The 21453-nt window shown below is 36.4% G+C and overlaps 1 protein-coding gene across 2 annotated transcripts in view; it reads left to right on the top strand.

Annotated features, from left to right (window-relative positions):
• The window catches only part of KCNB2 (potassium voltage-gated channel subfamily B member 2), a 145565-nt gene extending 131895 nt beyond the window's left edge, over positions 1-13670 (top strand). For both annotated transcript variants that reach the window (XM_065752767.1, XM_065752766.1), the window contains exon 3: positions 10805-13670. In XM_065752767.1, the coding sequence (XP_065608839.1) occupies positions 10805-12967 (2163 nt within the window). In that variant the 3' untranslated portion in view covers positions 12968-13670. The remainder of the gene's footprint in view (positions 1-10804) is intronic.
• The last annotated feature ends 7783 nt before the right edge of the window (positions 13671-21453 follow it).

The raw sequence follows: 21453 nt of genomic DNA, 5'->3' as shown, positions 1-21453 counted from the left end.
TGTTTCTGATCAATCCACAGGAGAAAAAGGGCACTTTTTATAAACACCCTATTCAGCACCTGCCTGGGTTGTTCCTGCTAAAGCTGAGCATAATTTCATAATATTTTACCTTACCTGGAAGACTCGTGTAACTTAAAGGCATGTTCCCATCTTGTACCTTTTTAGTCTGAGCTCACTACACACGATTAATCTAGTAATGAAGCATGATTATTCAATAAAGGCCCTTTGTATCATAGAAAAGAATCAAAAAAGCAATTATTACTTGTTACTAACTTCCTGCAGCTTCATCTAAATTCAAGTCGTACAGAGAAAGAATCTGAATAGTCTAGGAAGTAATTTAATTTTTCGAGTGCCATTCATAGTCACTTGGGGTGTCAGGTTCTACCATCTCTGTATGTCATCCAGTTTGCTGTAATGGCTATCTTGGCTTGGTTCTGTAATTTTTTTCTGAGGCTGGAATACTTAGTCCATTGTTTAACATCCAACACCACCAAAGAACTGTTCTTAATATAATGCTGATCTTTGCAACTTTTGTCTGTGTAGCCACAATGGGAGATAAAATTCCTGACAGCATAGTTTTCAAAGTCACTGGAGGAGATAAGCTTTCTTAACCATATCAATGACAAAGTCAAAAATGAGGGTAAGAAAATCTACTCAAAATACATAGCTCTGTTCCCAGATCCAACCGATCAGTTTTCTCATGATAGCTCTACTAACAGTGTGTTCCCATCAGTAAAACGTCCAAAAAAGAAGCACTTCAAGCTTCATTCTGAGTAAAGTTTGGCTATCCTCTACATAAGTTTAGAAATACTCTGCCTCCTTCATTATTTGGAATTCCAGTAGCTTCTGAATTTGAAAGTTTAGAAATAAATAAACAATTAAGTCAGCGCCAGTAATATCAGTAAGATCTGATTAAACCCCATTTAGATTATTTAGGTCAGGATGTGCAAGATGAACATTAACTACACCATCAAATTATCTCTGAGCGTGTGCCTGGCTTAATGTATCCTGTTTTCACCAAACTGTGTAATGGTATGGAGTGCCATCTTACCTAGCAGTGGTAAAATCTGTACTTCCTGAGATAGATCAATTCAAATACTAAAAAGAATAAGGCCAACGTGTTACAAAAAATCCATCATCAATGTTCCCTAAATGATCTGCGGTAAGCAAACTCTTACCCAAATAATTTAATCAGCTTCTCAGCTGCTCTGTATTATAGTAGGGAAAATGTGAGTTTGAATGAAGTTATTCAGCAGACTGCTTTCTATTATATTACTCCAAAAACACTCGCTCAACTTCTCCTTCTGATTTCTGAATATGCTCATAATCAAGCTTCTTAAATATTTTTTCTAAGTAACACAAATTATATTGTGAGATATCATTATTGGTTTTATTGTTCTTGGTGGTACAGGCTGCACAGAGAGGTGGTGGAGTCTCCTCCTCTGGAGATGTTCTAGACCCACCTGGATGCCTACCTGTGCAACCTGGGCTAGGGAGCTGCTTTGGCAGGGGGTTGGACTCCATGATCTGGTCCCTTCCAACCCCTACAGTTCTGTGATTCTGTGATTCTGTTTGTTTAGAACTCATCTAAACAGGGTTACATTCCACCTCAGTCTGCAGTGTAGTCATAGCCTCTGAATGCTACCTTTTACTTTATATTTACAGTATACTATATGGCTTTTCTAACTTCTTGATTTCTTCTCCAGTTTCTCAAGTGGTCAGTTTTGTGTCTCAGTAGCATGACTTTGTGGAGCTGAAAGGGTTGGGGAATTTTTGTGTTTCATCTACATCTGACCAAATCAATTTTGTTTTTCTTATCGATTGGATTAAGACTGGTATTTTATTTAAGCTGCTGATCGTTTTGTCATATCCTAGAACTAACCTTTCTTAACATCATATTTATCTTCCTGAATTTCATTTAAGAAAACATTCTAGAATTTAAAACTTAATGTAGACAGGTAAAATACTTTAAATTGTCACTAGGATATTGAACAGCTAAGCAGTTCCTTCTTTCAAATGGAGATTAGCTATGGAATATCAAGTGATCACTACATTATTTGGTGACTGCACTGTCAGTATGCTTTGGTAAGACAATTGTGTACATAGAATAAGAAAAAATACAGTAAAGCAAATTGAAGAATATTAAATATCTTGTTTTTAAATAAAACACACTTAAAATATAAATTATTTTTCTTTATCTATATGTATATACCAATATATTAATGATTATTACTTAATTATTTATACTAAGGCATAAAAATATTATATATTGTGATTCTAATAATAAATCAATTTAGATAGATAGATAGATAGATAGTAAATTTTATTAATTCAATGAGCTAAAATACCCACAGTGAATTTAGTCCTTTAGGTTGTGGATGTAAAAGATATAGATGGCAATTTCTCGCTGTAAGATATTATTATTTATTATGCCATTGCCTCAAAGCTTGCTGATGAACAAGTCTAAGCATATCCTGAGCAAGGGTTGCAAAATCCTTTGTCTAAGGGACACAGATGACAAGTCCAAGCAAGTTCTGGGAAAGGGTTGTGAAATCCTAGTGGAGCGAGACTCTCCCAATGAAATTAATGATTTCCAGGACATGTAAAAAGTGAAAGGCTGGTAAACAGCTGTGTCTGTTGTCTTCCACTAGATCTCTTACCTATTTAGTTAGTTAGTTCCTTCTTTATTTGTTTCTTTATACTACAACAGTCCATAGTCCCAAAGTCTTTGAGGTATGTGCAATGTGTGCTAAATATGATAGCATCTTAAAATGTGATATATGGAGGGTACATATATCTCTTGAAGCTATAATTATTATTTTTCTTGTAATAAGCATGAGCTTATCTTATAATGAGAAGTATATTGTGCATATTCTCTTTAGAAGTCTAAAATAGTTATGGGGAAATGAGAAAAAGAAATAGCCTTACAGTTAGATAATTAAAAAAAAAAGAAGAAGAAGACAGAAATTAAGCTGTGCAGGCCTTTAGGTACACATGAAGAAGCAACAGACTGGATTCATTTCCCTAACAATTTCACTGATTCCACAAGTGTGGGAAATATTGGCATGTGCTTTATATAAAATATAGATTGATGTAGGCATTCTACATAAAGCTGCGCCTGTCATAATTTCAAATAAGGCTGAGTAGTAAATCTCTTTGATTGATAACAGAATTCCTCAAGTAGGAGGTGATCTTTTCTTACCGAAATATATTGCTAAAAGACAGTCTTGGTCAATGGTAGAAAGACAGTAGAATGAGAATAGTGTAACAATAATCTCAACCTGAATGTAAGCAAATTAGGCTGAAGTGTACGCTCCAGGTTAATAATTCGAGGTTTCAACTGTAAACAATTTCTATTAAACCAAAATGGTGAATACGAACTGTGAGAACCAAGAGAACAAATTTCTACTTTTTGTAGTATCTCTTTTTGAAAAGTCACAGCTTTCTAATTTAAGTTGATGGTTAACATCAAAATGAGTAGTATCAAAATAAATCTGTACACCAGATGTTATGATTCCCCCCCATTATTGAACAACATATAATAAAAGTTCTTAAAGCCAAATTATTATTTTGGGTGGGTTTTTTTTTGTTTGTTTGTTTGTTTCCAAGCTGATTAATAACATCTGTTTATTAACAAGAGGTAAAAAGACATTTTTTACCTCAGAAGACTTTTCACGGCTTACTTCAAAAGTATTTTGTATGAGAAAGAAGCATTATACCAGCATTATCTTTATTTCTTCCAGTACTATTTTTGTAAATATTATATTTTCCGTACCTTCTCGTATTTAAGGTGATAGAATAAAACACTTCTGCGCTGAGTGTGGGTGCGTCGCGTTTTGCAACCTACAGAGCCAGCTGCCTGTGTTCAGCACCCCGGCTGGGGACAGCTCCTCTTTCAACCTTGCTGGGGTCCGTTCGGCTGGCCGGGGAGCACGTGGTCCTTGGGCCCTTTTTTTTTAGTGTGTTGTTTCTTGTTTGCTTGTTTGTTTTTTGTTGTTGTTGCTGTTGTTTGTTTGTTTGTCTGTTTTAAATGAAACCCTTGATAAAGTACGCAATGTTTCGTGCATGCTTGGAGAGCAGAACAGATCTCACAGATTGGTCTGACAGGAAAAGGCTATGGAACTGTAAGCACTTTCAATGATAGATGAAAAATTTTAAGTCTAGTATATTCATGGAAGCATTTATAATCTGCTCTGAAAATTAGACAGCTAGTACAAAACACAACTTCAGTGTAAGAGGCATATGAGCTCTGATCATCAAAAGGTTAAGAACACTTGTGAATAAGGACAGGTAGGGATTTTATTAAAGACTTTTTATCTATTGTTTGATAAATCTGGATGTCTTTTCTTACACCTAGGCAAATTGTTTCATCTAAAAATAATATTTAGGGAGGTAAAATGGAACCAGCATAAAGCTCTGTAGACTCAGAATTATTTTATAAATAACGCCTTTTAAATGACTCTTTAAGCTTTTTATTTTTGTGTGTGTTTTATCTGTACTGTGGAGTTAAATCTCTCCTATTCTTACACAAAACATATATCATGATACAATTGATTTCATGCATCCAGCTGAGATAGGCTTTTACTGTACAATAAAAAATATTAGAGCTGACTTGATATAGCTTTTAATCTATGTTAGCAAATCTAAGTAATGCTGATTGGTGTGTGCAATAAACAATATTCATGTTTCTTTCCATTTGTGCTGAACTGAACGTGACTGATTCTTCCCAAACCATGTAGACAGCCTTCATCTGTGAATACCTGTGGTCTCTCATCTTTGCCAGTCTAATAGGTTCCCCATGCTAATCCCATGCTCACAATTATTTATAGCAGGTTTCATCAGACCTGTGCTGCCTACTGAAAATCCAGTAACAGTGAAGACTCATAAACCATTGCCTAGCAATTGTGTATAGTATAATCTCTCTGGTCTCCAAGATTTCTGCTACCACTTTTAGTCACAATTTTTAGTAAATATATCTTGCAAATTTTAGGGATATTACACATAGGTTTCTACTATACAGCTAACATAGCACTAGTTTTCTGGTGAACTTCAGTGGTCCACATGTACAAATTCATAAAGACTCAGTCTTTATGACACTCCTAAAGCTCTTATTTTGCTGTATTATCTATCCAGTGGAAGACTGCCTTATACTGAACCACCTACTTACTCAGCCATAATCAAATGCTCAAACCCACATTTTATTAAATCTTGATGCTGAAAGTCTAGGTGGTGTAAACCCCAAGATAATCCTTCCTTAAAGGAATAATAAGTCATTAATAAAATGCAGTTTGCCCACCACATAGTGCAGAAGAGATGTATTCTATGATTGCTATCTTAATAACACAAACATGAAAAATGGTAGTAATTTACCTGTAGCAGAATGCAGAAGAAATGTATTTTATTACTGATAATTTAAACCAGAAGTACAGGATTGTACTTGGGTGGAACCACCCCTGAATTTCTGAGGACACAGTAGAGAACATATATTGAGGTCGTCATAAAATCTTCAACTGAAATCTCCCACACACCTACTCTAAACTTTAAAGGTGACATTCATTCATCCCAATGCAAAGAGACAAAAAGAAAAGGCTGTACATCACTTAGTTCCCAGATAAGTCCAACACCAAGAGCTTAGCCTTCACACATAGTGGCTAATGTCAGGCTTAATTAATATCCTTATAAGATCAATGCAGAACATTTTGATGGAGTCCTTAAAAATATTAATAATAATGATCCAGGAAATAGTAGAAAAGAAAGGTCAGAATTCTGAATAATATAATCAAGGAAAGAGATGAAGAGTAGCAGAGAGAAGTTATTCAGTGATTACACGTGCTGTTGGAGCCATTATCAGATAAGTTCTTCAAAGGGCAATTGTGATAGAGGTCTAAGTTGAATTAAATCTATGGTGTTCTGTTGAATTATTCCCTTGTCCTCCATCTTATTTTTCAAGAATTAAACACTATTCTATGTGGACTCTTAGATCAATTCTAGGCATCTGCAATCAGAAGTTGTGCTGGAGAGGTAAAGAGATGAAAGGTGTACTCTGAAAGGGTAGAGATGCATGAACAGTGCTGTCTTATGACAGTTTCTGCAGTCTGTCCAGGAACAGCAGTGGCAGCTGCTGAAGGCAGTGCCATGTTGCTGTACTGATAAGAATTATTGACTGGTAAAATATCCGTGTACTTACTTAGTTTGTACAAACATAAAAAGCATTTGTACTTTTCACTGCACTATTGAAAGAAGTGTAAAAGCCCCTTCCCCATATACCTAGACTCGTGTTCAAACTTGAAATTCCTTGAGGTATAATGTTTATAGTTAGAAGGTGGCTCTGCAGTGCTGTCTTTGCTGCTTCCATCAACTCTGGTTTGGATAGCCCTAGCTACCTAGAACCAGACGTACACAGATTTAGGTAGACATACTATATAGCTAATAGTGCATCTATTGAACAGAACTCATTCCATTGCAAACTCAATACCATCATCTCAAGAAAAAAGAAAGAAAAGAGTGAGAGAGAAGGAAAGAGGGAAAGAGTGTGTGTGCGAGAGCTTCATTTTCTAGAATTATACTGTTCTTACATTTTGTGGTGAGTAGAGTCTAGCTAGATGCAAGCTAGGATCTCTGTTGCAGGCTAAGGACAAGTTTATACAAGATGCAAGCATGGTTTCTCTGAACAACCTAGACCAACGTCAGCTGTCTGCCCAAATGTAGATCTGGATCCTCCTTTCCCAACAGCGGACATGTCTGAGAATGTATAGGTAACTCCAGTTAAGTGCCCAAGAAATTTGATGAGTTCGCCAGATGGTTGTCTACTTATCAGGAGTCTTTAAGGAGCAGAACAATGACTATTTTGCCTGTTTTCCTTTTTCTAAAGCCCAAGATAGATACTGCCAGAACACTCTATATGAAGACAATGCCATAAATTTAAATGCAGAAGAGGAAGAATATGTAAAAACCTGATACATTTCAGTGCCTGTAGAGACTGAGATTTGAAAAGTAGTGAAACTGTTGCTGACTGTTATTGAATAACCCTAGGTCCTAGCCTGGAATAAAATTAAGGAAACAACGTTGATAATACAGTTTTACCTAATTATGATTTGAAGCCTATGCTAATTACACATACTGCATTAGCTGTTAGATATGACTCAAGTGATTTTTTTGCTGAGTAGCTGTGCTTTAGCTTGAACCTGATGTATACTTTTTCTCTGCTTTATATAACAATTACATTATCGTATTGGTTATATCAGAAACCTTTTCAAAATGTCAGTTGTTGCAGAACTGCAAGGAGCAATTTGAAGCCTGTTCTATTATATCTGTATTTACTGCCTCCGCTTATGTGGTTATTCTGTACAAAAATCCTTACAGTGCTTGCATTAATGAGCGATGAGATGAGAAAGCATATTAGATGGATGCAAAAGAAAAAAAGCCTTTCCTGGGTTTAGTGACAATTTAATACTGGAAAATCACAACATTTTCAGGAGATTGCTCCCCTCTTGCCCAAAAATCTGAAATGACATTATCTGCAGCAGATTGCATCATTAGTTCAAGTAATGTTTTAGTATTCACTTAATCACCAGTAGGTTCAAATACCTCAAAGTCAGCACATATGAAAGAACTGTCAGCGTGTCCGTTCTTTTGGAAATGTTTTTGTTTATGAATTATAATTTGTAAGGAAATACTTCTAATGGGTTGAATTTGTAATGTGTTTTTATGGATTCTATTTGTTTGTTTGTTTATTGTAGAACAACAGCTAAATGACATAAGATGCTGGAATATCTCATTAAAACAGAGCAGTGTTTATTTCCTGAAGTGCAGATTAAAAGTAATGTCAAGAACTGTATCACAAAGATTTGATTGTGGACTAATTGAAAAGCACAACATTTTCCAGGCATTCTCCATTATACATTTCCAGAATCATGTCCCAGCACACAGAATGTTTTGCTAGTAAAGACTCAGTCAGAGGGTGGGCTTTTTTCAACTCCTTTGGTAAGATAAAGTTTCTGACAATTTCAGTGCTTCTGTATAAGCTACACCTGTTCTATGGGTGTTTAACAGCATACTGCTATTTGCAATTGCAAATTTTGTGTAGACTCAGAGAAGGGAATCACTTTTCTTCCCATTCTTCTCATAGTTGCTATTGTTCTATTTAACTTCTGCTTCTCTTTGTCTGAGGAACTGTAAAATTTAATCAATTGCAGTAATTAAAACATACTGTGTGTGAATGATGCACAACTTCAATTACACTGCAGAGTCCCAGACAAATAAATGTTTGAGATTATTACAGTAGAAGAAGCCAAAATACTTTCTCTTGCTATATTTTTCCCCCCAATGATGCATTCATAATTATAGATATCTAGGGAGGTGATTGGCCCCCTCTGCTCAGCTCTTGTGAGGCCACATCTGAAGTACTGCATCCAGGCCTAGGGCCCTCATCACAAGAAAGATGTGGAGCTGTTAGAGCAGGTCCAGAGGAGTGCCATGGGGATGATCAGAGGACTGGAGTGCCTCTCCTTCAAAGAAAGACTGCACAAGGTGGGCTTGTCCAGACTGGAGAAGGCACCAGGCCTTCCAGTACCTAAAAGGGGCCACAGGAAAGATTGGAAGGGACGCTTTATCAGGGAGTGCAGAGACAGGATTAGGGATAACAGCTTTAAACCAAGAGAGAGGAGATTTAGATATTGGATGAAATTTTTCACTCACAATGGAGAGGCACTGGCGCAGGCTGCCCAGAGAAGTTGTGGATGCCCCAGGAGAGAGATGTGGCAGAAAGTAAAAAAAATTCTTACAAAAGACTTTGAAACACTAGTGTTTCCTAATTAAAATCAGTTTGATGACAGACAGACATGTCCTCATAATTTTATTTTCTAAGAACAATGCATGTCATGCAATTGTGTCCCTGTATTATGCAATCTTTTTCTGTGCTATTATTTACGTGCTGGCGTTGGCCATAATGAGGAAACTGTCAGTTTCAGTGACAGAAACTGCAAGCTCAGCAATTCTGTGCCATATTTATTATGTGTGTACTTGTTCTTTGAGTTTTGAAAGCATCATTATATTATTGAGTGGGTTAGAGAACTCAAGCATGCATTAGTTATTTTGCAGTAATTTTGTGGAGAACCTAGTATACTCTATTTAAGCTTCAAACCTTTTCACAGTGAAATCTGATACAGTCAGTCTTCACAGTCTGGAAAGTAGTTATTGCTTCACAGTAATGTTTTCTTACATCTGCCTGTGCCCTAGCTACAGGCCATCACCAATGTCATTATTCAACCCTGCCTAGGTGTTCAATCTTACTGCCTTCATTCTATTTATCATCTTAGCAAACACTTCACTAGGGTTGGCCTTTTTTCTGTTGTGGTCAGCACAGGGATGTATACCTGTCCACAACACAGATTAACCAGAGCACTTTTGGATGGGCTATATGATGAATGAAGACAGTTGGCCCACAACTCACTTGGTAGGAGGAATAAGTGAGTCTTACTCTCCTAATAAATACAACTCAAAAGACCCTGCTATTGTGAGTGGTTTCTTCTTGTGCTTAGAGAGCTGACTTCATGTTTAGTAACCCACAGCAGAAATAAGTTTACTGCTGTTTTTTTCAGAGGTATGGTGAGGTGACATTTCTATCTCTAGAGCTGTTATCACTGCTGTAACCAATCTCTTCCTATATATTACATATCTATATGCTACCCAATTGCATTTCACTCTCCTTGGATATCACAGCAATTTTATCAGCCCTACTGTGTGCTTGCAAGCACATCAAATACCACTGAATGGATTTCACAGTACCATTTATGACAAATGAGAGCAAATATTTTTAAGAATGAGTTTAAACTGAGCTTTAAAACAAAACATAATTTATTTCCATGTTTTTAATGAAAACCCAGACTTAGTTAGGGCTTTTAATCAAAGCAACATTGTAATTTTTCTAAGTTGTCAACATTACCTGGAGTATGAATAACTACACTTTGTTATGAAAATACTACGTTCTCTGGTAGACCCACATCTTTTCTCACAGTGTCAGTTTAATAATTGAGAATGACCAGCAACTCTGGGCAACGTGAAAGGGCATCATGCATGAAGTGTGTGATTCTTATCAAAATCAATGTCAATAATTTTATGGAACTTATCTCTTGAGAAAGAACCCAAAGCATTATTATTAAAAAATATTCATCTACTTTCACCTTTTAGTGAAACTAGGTTTAGTTTCATACTACTACATATTTTTTAATGTTTTAACCCTCTCTACCTATTTCTACCTTAAATTCATTTAGCACCTAAAACGCATGCAGACATTGCAACTGGGCAGGTCTAGTCCCTGGAGCATTGCCTCTTGTTTTCATAGTTTCAACTTTTGACCCATAAATTTACACATGACTTGGAAGGTCTCTGCACATATTAAATGGACAGTTTACACACTGTATTAACCAATCATTTCTCTACATTGTCCAAAGTTCTGTATGATTACATTTAATGCAGAAAACTAATAGATTAATATTCTGCACATTAACAGGAACCTTATATTCTTTACTCAGTAACTTGCAATAATATATCTTATCTTCTTTTGTAATTTTATAAATAGTAAGGACACCTTACTACAGACAGTAAGACCGTTTTGACCACGTCTAGACGAATTCAGTGTTTTCTCTCTGTGCAAAAAGCAAAATATTAAAATAAAGAGTGCAGGTATCAAAACAGCTTCCTTCAATCTGAGTTTATTTGATACATGCACGTTTAAAATGATTTAAACAGATCCTGACAAATGCACTTGCATCAGTCTAACCAAAACGTTTATTTTATTTTACAGATTTTGGCCATTGTGTCCATTCTGTTCATCGTACTGTCCACTATTGCTTTGTCTCTTAACACGTTGCCAGAGCTTCAAGAAATAGATGAATTCGGGCAGCCAAATGACAACCCTCAGCTAGCACACGTTGAAGCTGTGTGTATTGCTTGGTTTACCATGGAGTACCTTTTGCGTTTTCTGTCCTCACCAAACAAGTGGAAGTTCTTCAAGGGGCCGTTAAATGTCATTGACTTATTGGCTATCTTGCCATACTATGTCACCATTTTCCTCACGGAGTCCAATAAAAGTGTACTGCAGTTCCAAAACGTCCGACGCGTGGTTCAGATATTTCGTATTATGAGGATCCTAAGGATTCTTAAACTTGCCAGACATTCGACAGGCCTTCAGTCTTTGGGTTTTACTCTCAGACGGAGTTACAATGAATTAGGCTTGTTGATACTATTTTTAGCCATGGGGATAATGATATTTTCAAGTCTTGTATTCTTTGCTGAGAAGGATGAAGACGCCACAAAATTTACCAGTATCCCTGCATCATTCTGGTGGGCAACGATCACTATGACTACTGTTGGATACGGTGACATTTATCCTAAGACTCTGTTAGGTAAAATTGTAGGAGGACTTTGCTGCATTGCTGGAGTGCTGGTTATAGCCCTGCCTATACCAATTATTGTGAACAATTTTTCAGAGTTTTACAAGGAGCAGAAAAGACAGGAGAAGGCAATTAAGAGGAGAGAAGCTCTTGAGCGAGCTAAAAGAAATGGCAGCATTGTTTCCATGAACCTGAAAGATGCCTTTGCTCGCAGCATGGAAATGATAGATGTAGCAGTAGATTCAGGTAAGCCTGGAGAAGCAGCCAACCCAAAGGAGACACCCGATGACAACCACCTGTCACCAAGCCGGTGGAAATGGGCCAGAAGAACGATGTCTGAAACAAGTTCAAACAAGTCTTATGAGAACAAATACCAAGAAGTTAGCCAACAAGACTCCCATGAGCAATTAAACAACGCTGCAGCATCCTCCAGCCCACAGCACCTCAGTGCTCAGAAGTTGGAGATGCTGTATAATGAAATTACTAAAACTCAGTCTCAGCCTAATCTTAATGCTGGTTACCAAGACCAGTCCGCAAAGCCACCTACATATGAAGAAGAAATAGAAATGGAAGAAGTTACAGGGCAGAGAGATCAGTCGCCAGCTGGGCCAACAGACATCATCATGGACATAAGAAGCACATCTAGTATTGACAGCTTTGCCAGCTGTGCCACTGACTTCACAGAAACTGAAAGGTCTCCCCTTTCTCTCTTTCCTGGCTCTCACTTGCAGATGAGGTTCCCAGGTGACTCTGCCAACCTAGAAGACAACCAAAGAGTAAGGAGTTCTCAGTTTATGCCATTCACAAAAGACAGAATGTTTTCTCCAACTGATGTCACCTTTGACTATACTCCAATCGACAGATCTGTTATCAGTGATGGCAGTGGGACCCAGACTGTTTTGCATGGTAATTTACATTTCGACACTGCCATGGACAGCCCCAAAAGCTCTCTAAAAGGTAGCAATCCATTAAAATCCAGATCCCTTAAAGTTAATTTTAAAGACAATAGAGGTGGAGCTCCTCAAACTCCACCCAGCACTGCAAGACCGTTGCCCGTGATGACAGGAGCAGACTTTCCCCAAGCTACCCCTCAGCACATCAGCACCATTCTCTTGGAGGAAAATTCACCGCAAGGTGAACGACCTTTACTTGGTGCTGATGCAGCAGGACTTTGTCAGGGACCTTCCAAAAAGTCATCCCCTCTGTTTCCCAAACAAAAGATTTTCACTTTCCCTTCAAAAGAGAGGAGGAGCTTCACTGAGATAGACACTGGAGAAGAAGAAGAGTTTATGGAGTTACATGGTATAAAACACGAGAAACAACAGGATATTAAGACAAATTGCTGTGGGGATAAACACAGTGATGGCAACTATTTAACAGAGGAGCCACAGGTCAGCTCTTCACCCAAAAGCATGAGTCACAACTGTACTCAAGACATTTACCATGCTGTGGGTGAGGGGAAGAAAGACAGTAACCAAGAAGGTCACAAAATGGAAAACCATTTATTTGCCCCAGAAATTCACACAAGTCCAGGAGAACCTGGTTACTGTCCCACACGTGAAACTAGCATGTGACTAGTTACAAGAGCAATAAAAATACTTTTTCTTAAACCACAGTTAGTAATGCCTATGAACTAAAACATGGAAAGCCTCAAAAAAAGTGCATAAAACGTTATTTTTGCATGGCATGAAGAGTTATTTAGTTTAAATACTGTTTAATTAAAAAAGAAAGACTGCTTTTTGTAAGAAACAGAAAAAAAAAAAAAAAAAGGAAAAAAATGACTCCGGAACAGTGAATAAAATAAAGAGAGCTCTGCTAAGAGCCAGTGTTCTGCAACATCTGACATTTTTGATCCTTTCACTTATGATTGTAGACAGGTTTTGAACTCTTTTAACTTTTTGGTTCCCTTGGTTACAATGAATTTTAGAATTTGCACATGAAAGGATGAAATGTCAATGCATGCATTCATAACGATGTGAAACAAGGTGCTTTGGGCTTGCAAAATGCATATATTTGTAAATAGTTTGGGGTTGGGGGGAAAGCTACTGTTAACAAGGATTTGTGGAAAAAGAATTTCCTGGGACACAGGTACTTCCTTCACAGCGTGCTGCCTGGAGGTTTTGTACAGACTTATGTTGCAAAATTGCAACTTCTACTTAAAGCATCTCACCTATCTTGCTTTCTGTTAAAAAGCTCATGAATTTATCTTTTAATTAAGGGACAACAGCATTTTAGTTTATCTATGCTGTTAATCACAGTGGGTTTTTTTGTTGTTGTTGGTTTTGTTTTTTTATTATTTGCATAACATTTGTTATTGCATTTGTCAGTTTAATTAATGATCCTGTGAGGAAAAACAAAGATTTAATGACCAGAACTTGAGGCATTTGATATTTTTACACAATACTGTCAACTAAGAAAAACACGCTCCATTTTAAATTTAAACAACAACATAGAATTATTTCTGTGGCAATAAATAGTGCCAAATGGCTATCTCAGTCTCTCAGTATATTTGATATTTAAAGACACATTACTAACATTCTTTTTTCCATTGATTTAAAAATATTTGCTACTACGTGATCATTGAGAACTCTTGATAACTCTTCTTCCCCTCTATCTCCAAATCCCCCTTTCTTTACATACCATGCTCATACTTCACTAATGGCAGCACTATTGGAGCCATTATGGCGTGAGGACATAAGGCACAAACTTGGACTGATAGATGGTATTACCTGATGCACCAACTTTGCCTCAACCCATTCTCCAATGGCTGTTGCAAAAGCTCAGTATATGCTTTTCCCTATGCATAATGAAGGGAAATGTCAATGCTTCCCCTGACATCTACCAAACAGCTTTGCTTTTTATGGTATTCTCCAGCTTTGTAGAAGAAAAGTGCTGAACCAAAGCCTTTATTACAAACAGTCTGAAAAAGAAAGCTACTAATTTTTTATCCAGCACCAAAATCCTTCTATGGTACAGTCATAATTAAAAAAAACCCTATAGGTCGCTTTGCTTTCCTGAACCGTAAGAAGTTTAATTCATTAATCCTAATCATAAACAAAAGAATTCAGCTACACAGGTGTGCCCTATGAAATGCTATTTTTCTGTTTTCAGGAAATCAGAATAGATGTATTTTTGATTGCTGTCCTCTTGATTTCTTCTGAAATTGGATGCTCCCTTACAACAGCTTTGTCAGAGCAGTAAGTCAAGCCTCACAGCTAAAAATAGGCAGAGGGTCCAGCAGAAACGTCTGACGAGCATCAATTCCCTGCTGTTCTATGGGCATATTGCCTGAGATTGAGCCTCTCGCTTCCCTATGCACAAAAGGGAGATATTGCTTCTCTCAGATCAGGATTATAACAATAAACCTTGTAAAGGCTGTGAGACAACAAGGATGGGAGCCTTAAAAGCATGTTACACAAAACAAAAGCTGGTTGAGCACATCAGGCTTCTATTTCCTATAGTGGAGCTCAATTAAATTTTACTCGTGTCATTTTCTGTTATGTAAATTAGTGTAAATCGGCACCCAATGCATTTGATGTTTAAGAGCAAACATTTTATTGCAACATTGTTCTCTGCTTGACATGGCTGGGCTGATGCCACAGACCTCGCTCAAGTGTGCTCCGTGGAAAAGAGGCAAGTTTGAAAAGCTCTGGTGGCTGGACCAAATCATGAGCATACCACAGATTCTTTGCTTAAGTAATCAAGTTTTGTAAGGTTAGATTTCCGTAACAATAATTAGTTTTCTCCTCAGTCATTTGAACCTCTGGGAACATAATGCTACTTCTTCAGAACAGTGTCTGGTCATTAATTCTCAAAACAAAATGATTTTTTTAAATTAGTTGCAGTTCATTGCAACTTGTTGCTGCATTCAATTTTAACTATTTATATGGCATCCTGCTTAATGATGTTGTGTCTCACTGTTCCAAAACTTAGCTCTTAAGTATTTTGAAGTCATTAATCTTCTATATTTTTATGTTTTGCTAGATATTTTCAGTGACAAAAAACTAAATGCCAGTTGATTTTTATATGCCTAAAGCGTTGGTCTGTATTTTCTATGTGCAGTTTTAATGAAATCACATGGGTCTGTTCGATCTGCCTTTACATCCTAGTGGATAAGGAAGACCAAGTAAGTCCAAATGGGGCCTGATCCCACACTCTGGATCCACAGAAAAATCCTATTCAAGATAACGGTGTTGTTCTGGCAAGACTGAGGTCTGCATCCTGCATCTACTGTGTGCTTTTTCTCCCTGCTGACCCTTTTTTTCCCTTTTGGAAAGCCCCCCTGGATCAGTGTCATTTTTGGAAAGGGAGGAGTCCAGCCATAGGGAACTTGTTTCAGGAGGAGATATTTAATTCTTGAAGCTTTCCTGAACTAAAACAGTACTTTATGCAAACTTGATTCTACCCTATGGATAATTCAATGGTGGTAAAATCAAAACCTCAGTCCTTGTGCAGATGAATTCCCCCAACATCAATGAGTGTCAGCCAGAAAAAGGGACTGACTGAAAGTAAACAAGGACATCAAGATTCTTGATGAGTAAAATCAACAGGAGCTTTAACAACGTAAGCCAGATGAGAAGACCAGACCCTTATTGACTGCCATATTTAAAATATTTTCAGAGAAGCACAGTTATTTTGAAATTATACGAGCAAAAGAAATGCAATTCTCTTAATTAACAGATATCGTATTTTTTTGAAAGCTTCAAAGCAAAAGAATCAAGCTTTGAAAGTGCTTTTGTTATAATTTCATTGATTCATTATATACTTTTGACTATGCTGAATATTATTTCCAGAGTCAGAGGGTAAGACATTTGGTATTCTCAGTCTTCGCTGCATACATGGGATCCAGTCCTGCATATCTAGCTCACGAATAACTTCTGATCAAAATATTTACTTAAGTAGCTGCAGGACTGGGCCTGGATTTATTGCATTATAGCATGTGCAAGAAGTGCAGTCCAGGACCTCTTCATTCATCAAGAATATGAATTGCTATGTAGCAAATTATGCAAACTACCTGAGTATATTTTTCTGCTTTTCTAAAGCCATTTCAGATCTATTATCCATTTGCCACACTAAGGGGAGAGTTTTTTCAGTCCCGGAGTCAGTCTCCAACAGTTGTGGAATTTCTAAACAACTTAAGGAGTGTTGAGACAAAGTTACTCCCCTGTGCACCTGAAAGGAGTGTGACTTTTCATATTGCTGGAAAATGAAGATTGTTCAGGGAGATAGCTTTGCAATCTATTTTTTATATTTTATACTAACTGCAGAATCCTGAATCAAAGTTTTAATTGATTTTCAGTGATAAAACCAAATGAACACGTATAAATGATGCTCACAGAGTAATCAGAACAATTTTTGAGTAAACAGTAATGTTAATTCAAATGGAGGGTGGGGGGAATCATGTATCGCACAAATTACAAAGTAAGTTCATACAGGAGAGCTGTTTACAGGGGAAGCATATAAAGAATGTAACATGGTGTAGAAAGTTATTGCACTAGGGAATTTATACAAAATACAGTTTTTTAAACAAAAACACAAAAGGCCTTTTAATGCTTCAATGTCTAGAATATAGGAGCTTCTGTGCTAATGCAGAAATCTAATGCACTGTGTCCTCGCTTCAAAATTGGTCTCAAAATTCAAACATTAGTGACATTAAAGAGGTGATATCCGATCCAATACTAGAGCAACTTACAGAGCTATTTCTTTTTAGCATAATATTATGCAGTCAAAAGTGTGTGCAGAAAATTGTATTTTTGCCTATAACATATGTACAAATTGCAATGACTATGGGCTTCTTGAGTATTTTCATAGTAAGTAACATCTGGCCACAGTTTGTGTTCCTTGCTCACTTCTCTAAGTGATAAACAACTTGTTCATTTAAAACTAGGTTTCTTCCTCTACATATACCCTGAGCTTGTCTCTACTTCCTTAGATCTATTTGAAACAAGGTTTACCTTCGAATTATTTAACTCCTTCAATTCCGTCTCTAAAGCACAGTTCAGTACAAATGCCACTTGTCTTTTTCAATTCCTACTACAAAAACAGTCAGCCTAGTAAAAATGTCCAGGGCCTATCTAACTGGCTTTTTTTGTTCATATGATTCATATGGGGTCAATTGCATAGAAAATTCATGCAAAAAAAAAAAAAAAGAAAAGAAAATCTCTTAAAAGTAAAAAAAAAAAAAAAAAAAGCAAGGGATGTGGTTTTTCAAATTAGTCAGCACAGATCAAGCAGGAAATGTATTTACAGCAAAGAGGGAAGAAAGGCAGAAAACCGTAAGTAAACAAGGCATGCTTTCATACACTATACAGAGATATAATAAAACATACATTGATGATACTTATTGAGACAAAAATGCCAGTAGCAGAAGTTCAATTTCAATCCTACATATCTTAATTTTTATCATAGAACCAGCAGGTCTCTGCTTAAATTTTAGTGACATTATTACCCAGTTGCCTAACGTGAACATCTGATCTGTAGTTGTTTTTGAAAAGACTTTCCTGAAAAAGAAGATCTGCGTTCGTAACATTGTTGATCTTTGGATCTCTTCTTCTTGACCTCCAAAGAGCAACTTTCTTCTCTGCTTGGGAGCCTTCACAAAGCAAACATGACGATAGATGTGTCTTGTTTATTGGGAAAGTATTTTCGTAGTCTGATGCAAATGGACAGACAGATAAGAACTTGCGGACTCCATTGCATTTGAACTGAGGGACAGGAAGAAATGTGTCTTTATTTTTCTTTTTCTCTTACTGCTGCAGCCAAACCATCTCACAACTTTACAGATTTTCTAGCTTCAAAATGCTCTGTCTTCTCTGGTATGCCGTTCATCCTGCAAGATGTCTCAATGGATTTTTTCAGTGCTTTTGAAGAGCTTGCTTTGCTAAAAGCAGTTTTTAATTGACTGTTACATTAAGATAGCAGTCAGAATATTTGTCTGTTGCCCAATACATTCTTATTAATAATGATATTCAATTTAAACTCTGGCTGAAATGCTTTCATACTGTAAAACAGATCAGGTGTTCTGGAAACCAAAGCCCTTTCAGCTCAATGAGCAGATTTTTGCTGACAGTTATCAGTTTCCTCACTGAAGAAAGGTCAGATGATTGGCAAGCATAGACACAACTGTATGCATCATGTAATGGTATCTTGTTCAGTACTCATATACAATGTGACTTGACAGATGGATTAACACAGACATCCTTGTATTTCTTCCATTTAGGGTTTAAATATATGTATTTTTTAATGTTGTGTTGTGATATTTGAGTATTACCTTTTAGCTGCAATGGCAAATGGTACCTCATAGACCCGTACTATTATTGATCACTGTTTAGTTTTCTTTTATGACACCCAGAACAAACCCAGATGGATCCCATTGTAGAACAAAGAAGTAGCACAGGAATATTACCGACCTTTTTAATTAGCAGCTAAAAAAACCATTTCATTTAAAAGATAAGATTATCTTAATTATACCTGTGAGCCAAACTGGGTGGTGATATGTCACTATGTTAGACATTGACTGTAGGCCTGTGGTTAATGTAAAGCCTGATTCTAAGAGCAATCTGGGTAATTAATTCAATTTTATCATTTTAGTTAATAACTTTTTACCTCAATTATATATATGATATGAATAAAAACAGATGTCTGTGCAAACAGCTAAGCAGTGATGGAAGATCAGCTCAGCCTTAGTATTTTTTCCCATCTACCATGCCTTGTTATCTTTCCATTTAGATATCAGTTGGAATTGATTTAACCTGCAGGGTTAGAGGGGTTTGATGGTGTGTTTATCTGCTCTGATCTCTAGGCCATATCTTGTAAAAGGTATTGCATGAAACAAACAGTCTATTCCTTATTCCATTGCTTTTATGATCGCAAGGTTAAGGGCATATGTTCTATATCGATATTTTGGCTCTAAGTTTTGCTCAGATAGCATCTCTCAGTGGAGGTTCAAAACACAAAACATTTATGCCTATTCTTGAAGTCCTTAAGCAGAAAGCCAATGGGAATTCTGCCTGTATAAAACTGAAGGAAGGAGCAATATATTGTAGCTTTAGGCAAAAGGAAGTTTCTAACACATACTGCAAAATGAAAAAAAAGAAATCCATCTGCTAATATGCAGAGTTTTGGATTTATACCTCTGAATTTTCAATGTTATGCAGTTGTACCTATGTAACTCTCAAAAGTCAAAGCAGACATGCTGATAAGCTGAAACACGGAGGGATTTGTGTACAGAGAACCTGAGAGTTGAATACATAGCCTATTGCTTTAAGATCACTGTAAATATCAACTAAATATGTACTAATTCATATTTATAAGTTATTACTGTGTTAGTTTCATAGATACAGTAGCATGACTATTATTAGTTCTGTTGAGTTGATGAACTTTACTTTGTATTCCTCTGTGAATGCTCTGAATGCTGCAAACAAAACAAAAAAAAGCACAACAGTATTTTTCAAGTTCTCTTGGCGCGATAGTGGTGTCTTCACTATTCCATTTTACAGAATTAGCAACATTTCATCATAAACAGCTATACTAACAACATACCTTTCTTTCAACGAACTGTCACTAGGAGATAAAAGTGTATGTGATAAGTCTTGTCTAATCTCATTCACCTGCCTTTACAAAATGCCCCAGATGTTTTGTGGGAGAATACGCTGCTTTTGCTTCACGCATCGTTTGTGTTTGGGAGCGGGGCAGGAAAATAATAGGGCATTTTGCAATGGTAATTGCATCAAACATGCTTTTTTCATTATTATTGTATTTGTTAGAAACATTTGGATTTAATTTCTTCTTCTAGATAACTGTTTGTCAATAGCTTTATTTTTTCAGCTAACCATCTGATTCCATTAGAATAATAACTTCTCATATTTAGTGGTATTTGTATCAGTGTCTCCATATCAGCTGCATTTTAACTTCATAAAAAGGAAATGTGGTTATTATTTTTGTCATACTAGATTTTGCTGATCAACTAAGTATTTCTGCACCAATCTACATATTAATATGCATGTTGTAGTCTGTACAATTGTTCAACATCAAAATATGTTTAATTTATGTCAAATGTCTGTAAAATAAATGCATTGTTCTCCATTTCAGTCTGATAGAATAAGCAGGATAGTAAATAAATGTGTAAATGAATCATCTGTGTCTCATTTCAGTTCTCTGCATGAAACCACTTCACACTGAGCATTGCATATATACCAAATCAATAATCCATAGTGTCTTTAGATTTCATTACTTGACTTTACTATACAAGGATCTCTGGCAGACAGTGTATGTAGAAAAGAATAATTTGGCTATGCAAATAAAGTCAGAATCTATTGTTTATTAAAATAATAATAACTTACAGTGCTTCTAAGCCTTTTTTCCTCTCTCCAGCATTACTGCTTATTGCTACTTGCACTGTCAAAGACTTAAGTTCTCAAATTGCTTTAAAAGGATGAGTAAACATTCCTGCAGAAGCATGAAAGCATCTGGTTCTGGATATTCCTGCAGAAGCATGAAAGCATCTGGTTCTGGATATTCAAGCCTCCATACCTAATATTCAGAGGTGGTGGATAAATAAGGATCTTGTTCATCTTACTAGAAACAAACACTCTAGCTTGGACCCCAATAATTTTTGTCTAAAGTGGACCTACTTTTTTTATAGCTCAAAAACTGTGAGAGAATGTATAAACTGTATTGGGAATAAGGTTTTTATTCCTCCAAGATGAGACAACCACTTTTTTTTACATGCAGTTTTGCTGCAAATGGAACTTGAAAAGTGTATTGGTATGGTTCAGAAAATAAGGAATGTGATTTTTTTTATCTTTAAAATAGCTGATTTTTAATTTCTACATCTGAGGTGTATTACAACGAAATAGAGATGCAGAACCAAATTCTGCTCTTTGATGACCATAATGATTGTAGTTATTATGAGAGAGCTTAGAGATACACTTCACCTTCACGCTGACTTTGCTTTATGTACCTCACGACACAATTCACCGCACTGCAGAATTTTAACTCTTTCAGTTTATAATCTATGGGTTCTTTCTCTGAATGTGTAGTACTCCACATAAATCTAAAT

This window comes from Cyrtonyx montezumae, unplaced genomic scaffold (assembly GCF_038088225.1).
Source record: "Cyrtonyx montezumae isolate F1298 unplaced genomic scaffold, pur_monq_1.0 scaffold_8, whole genome shotgun sequence".
Classification (NCBI taxonomy): Eukaryota; Metazoa; Chordata; class Aves; order Galliformes; family Odontophoridae; genus Cyrtonyx; species Cyrtonyx montezumae.
The sequence above is the reverse complement of the archived record's forward strand: the minus strand, read 5'-3'. Positions and strand labels throughout refer to the sequence as shown.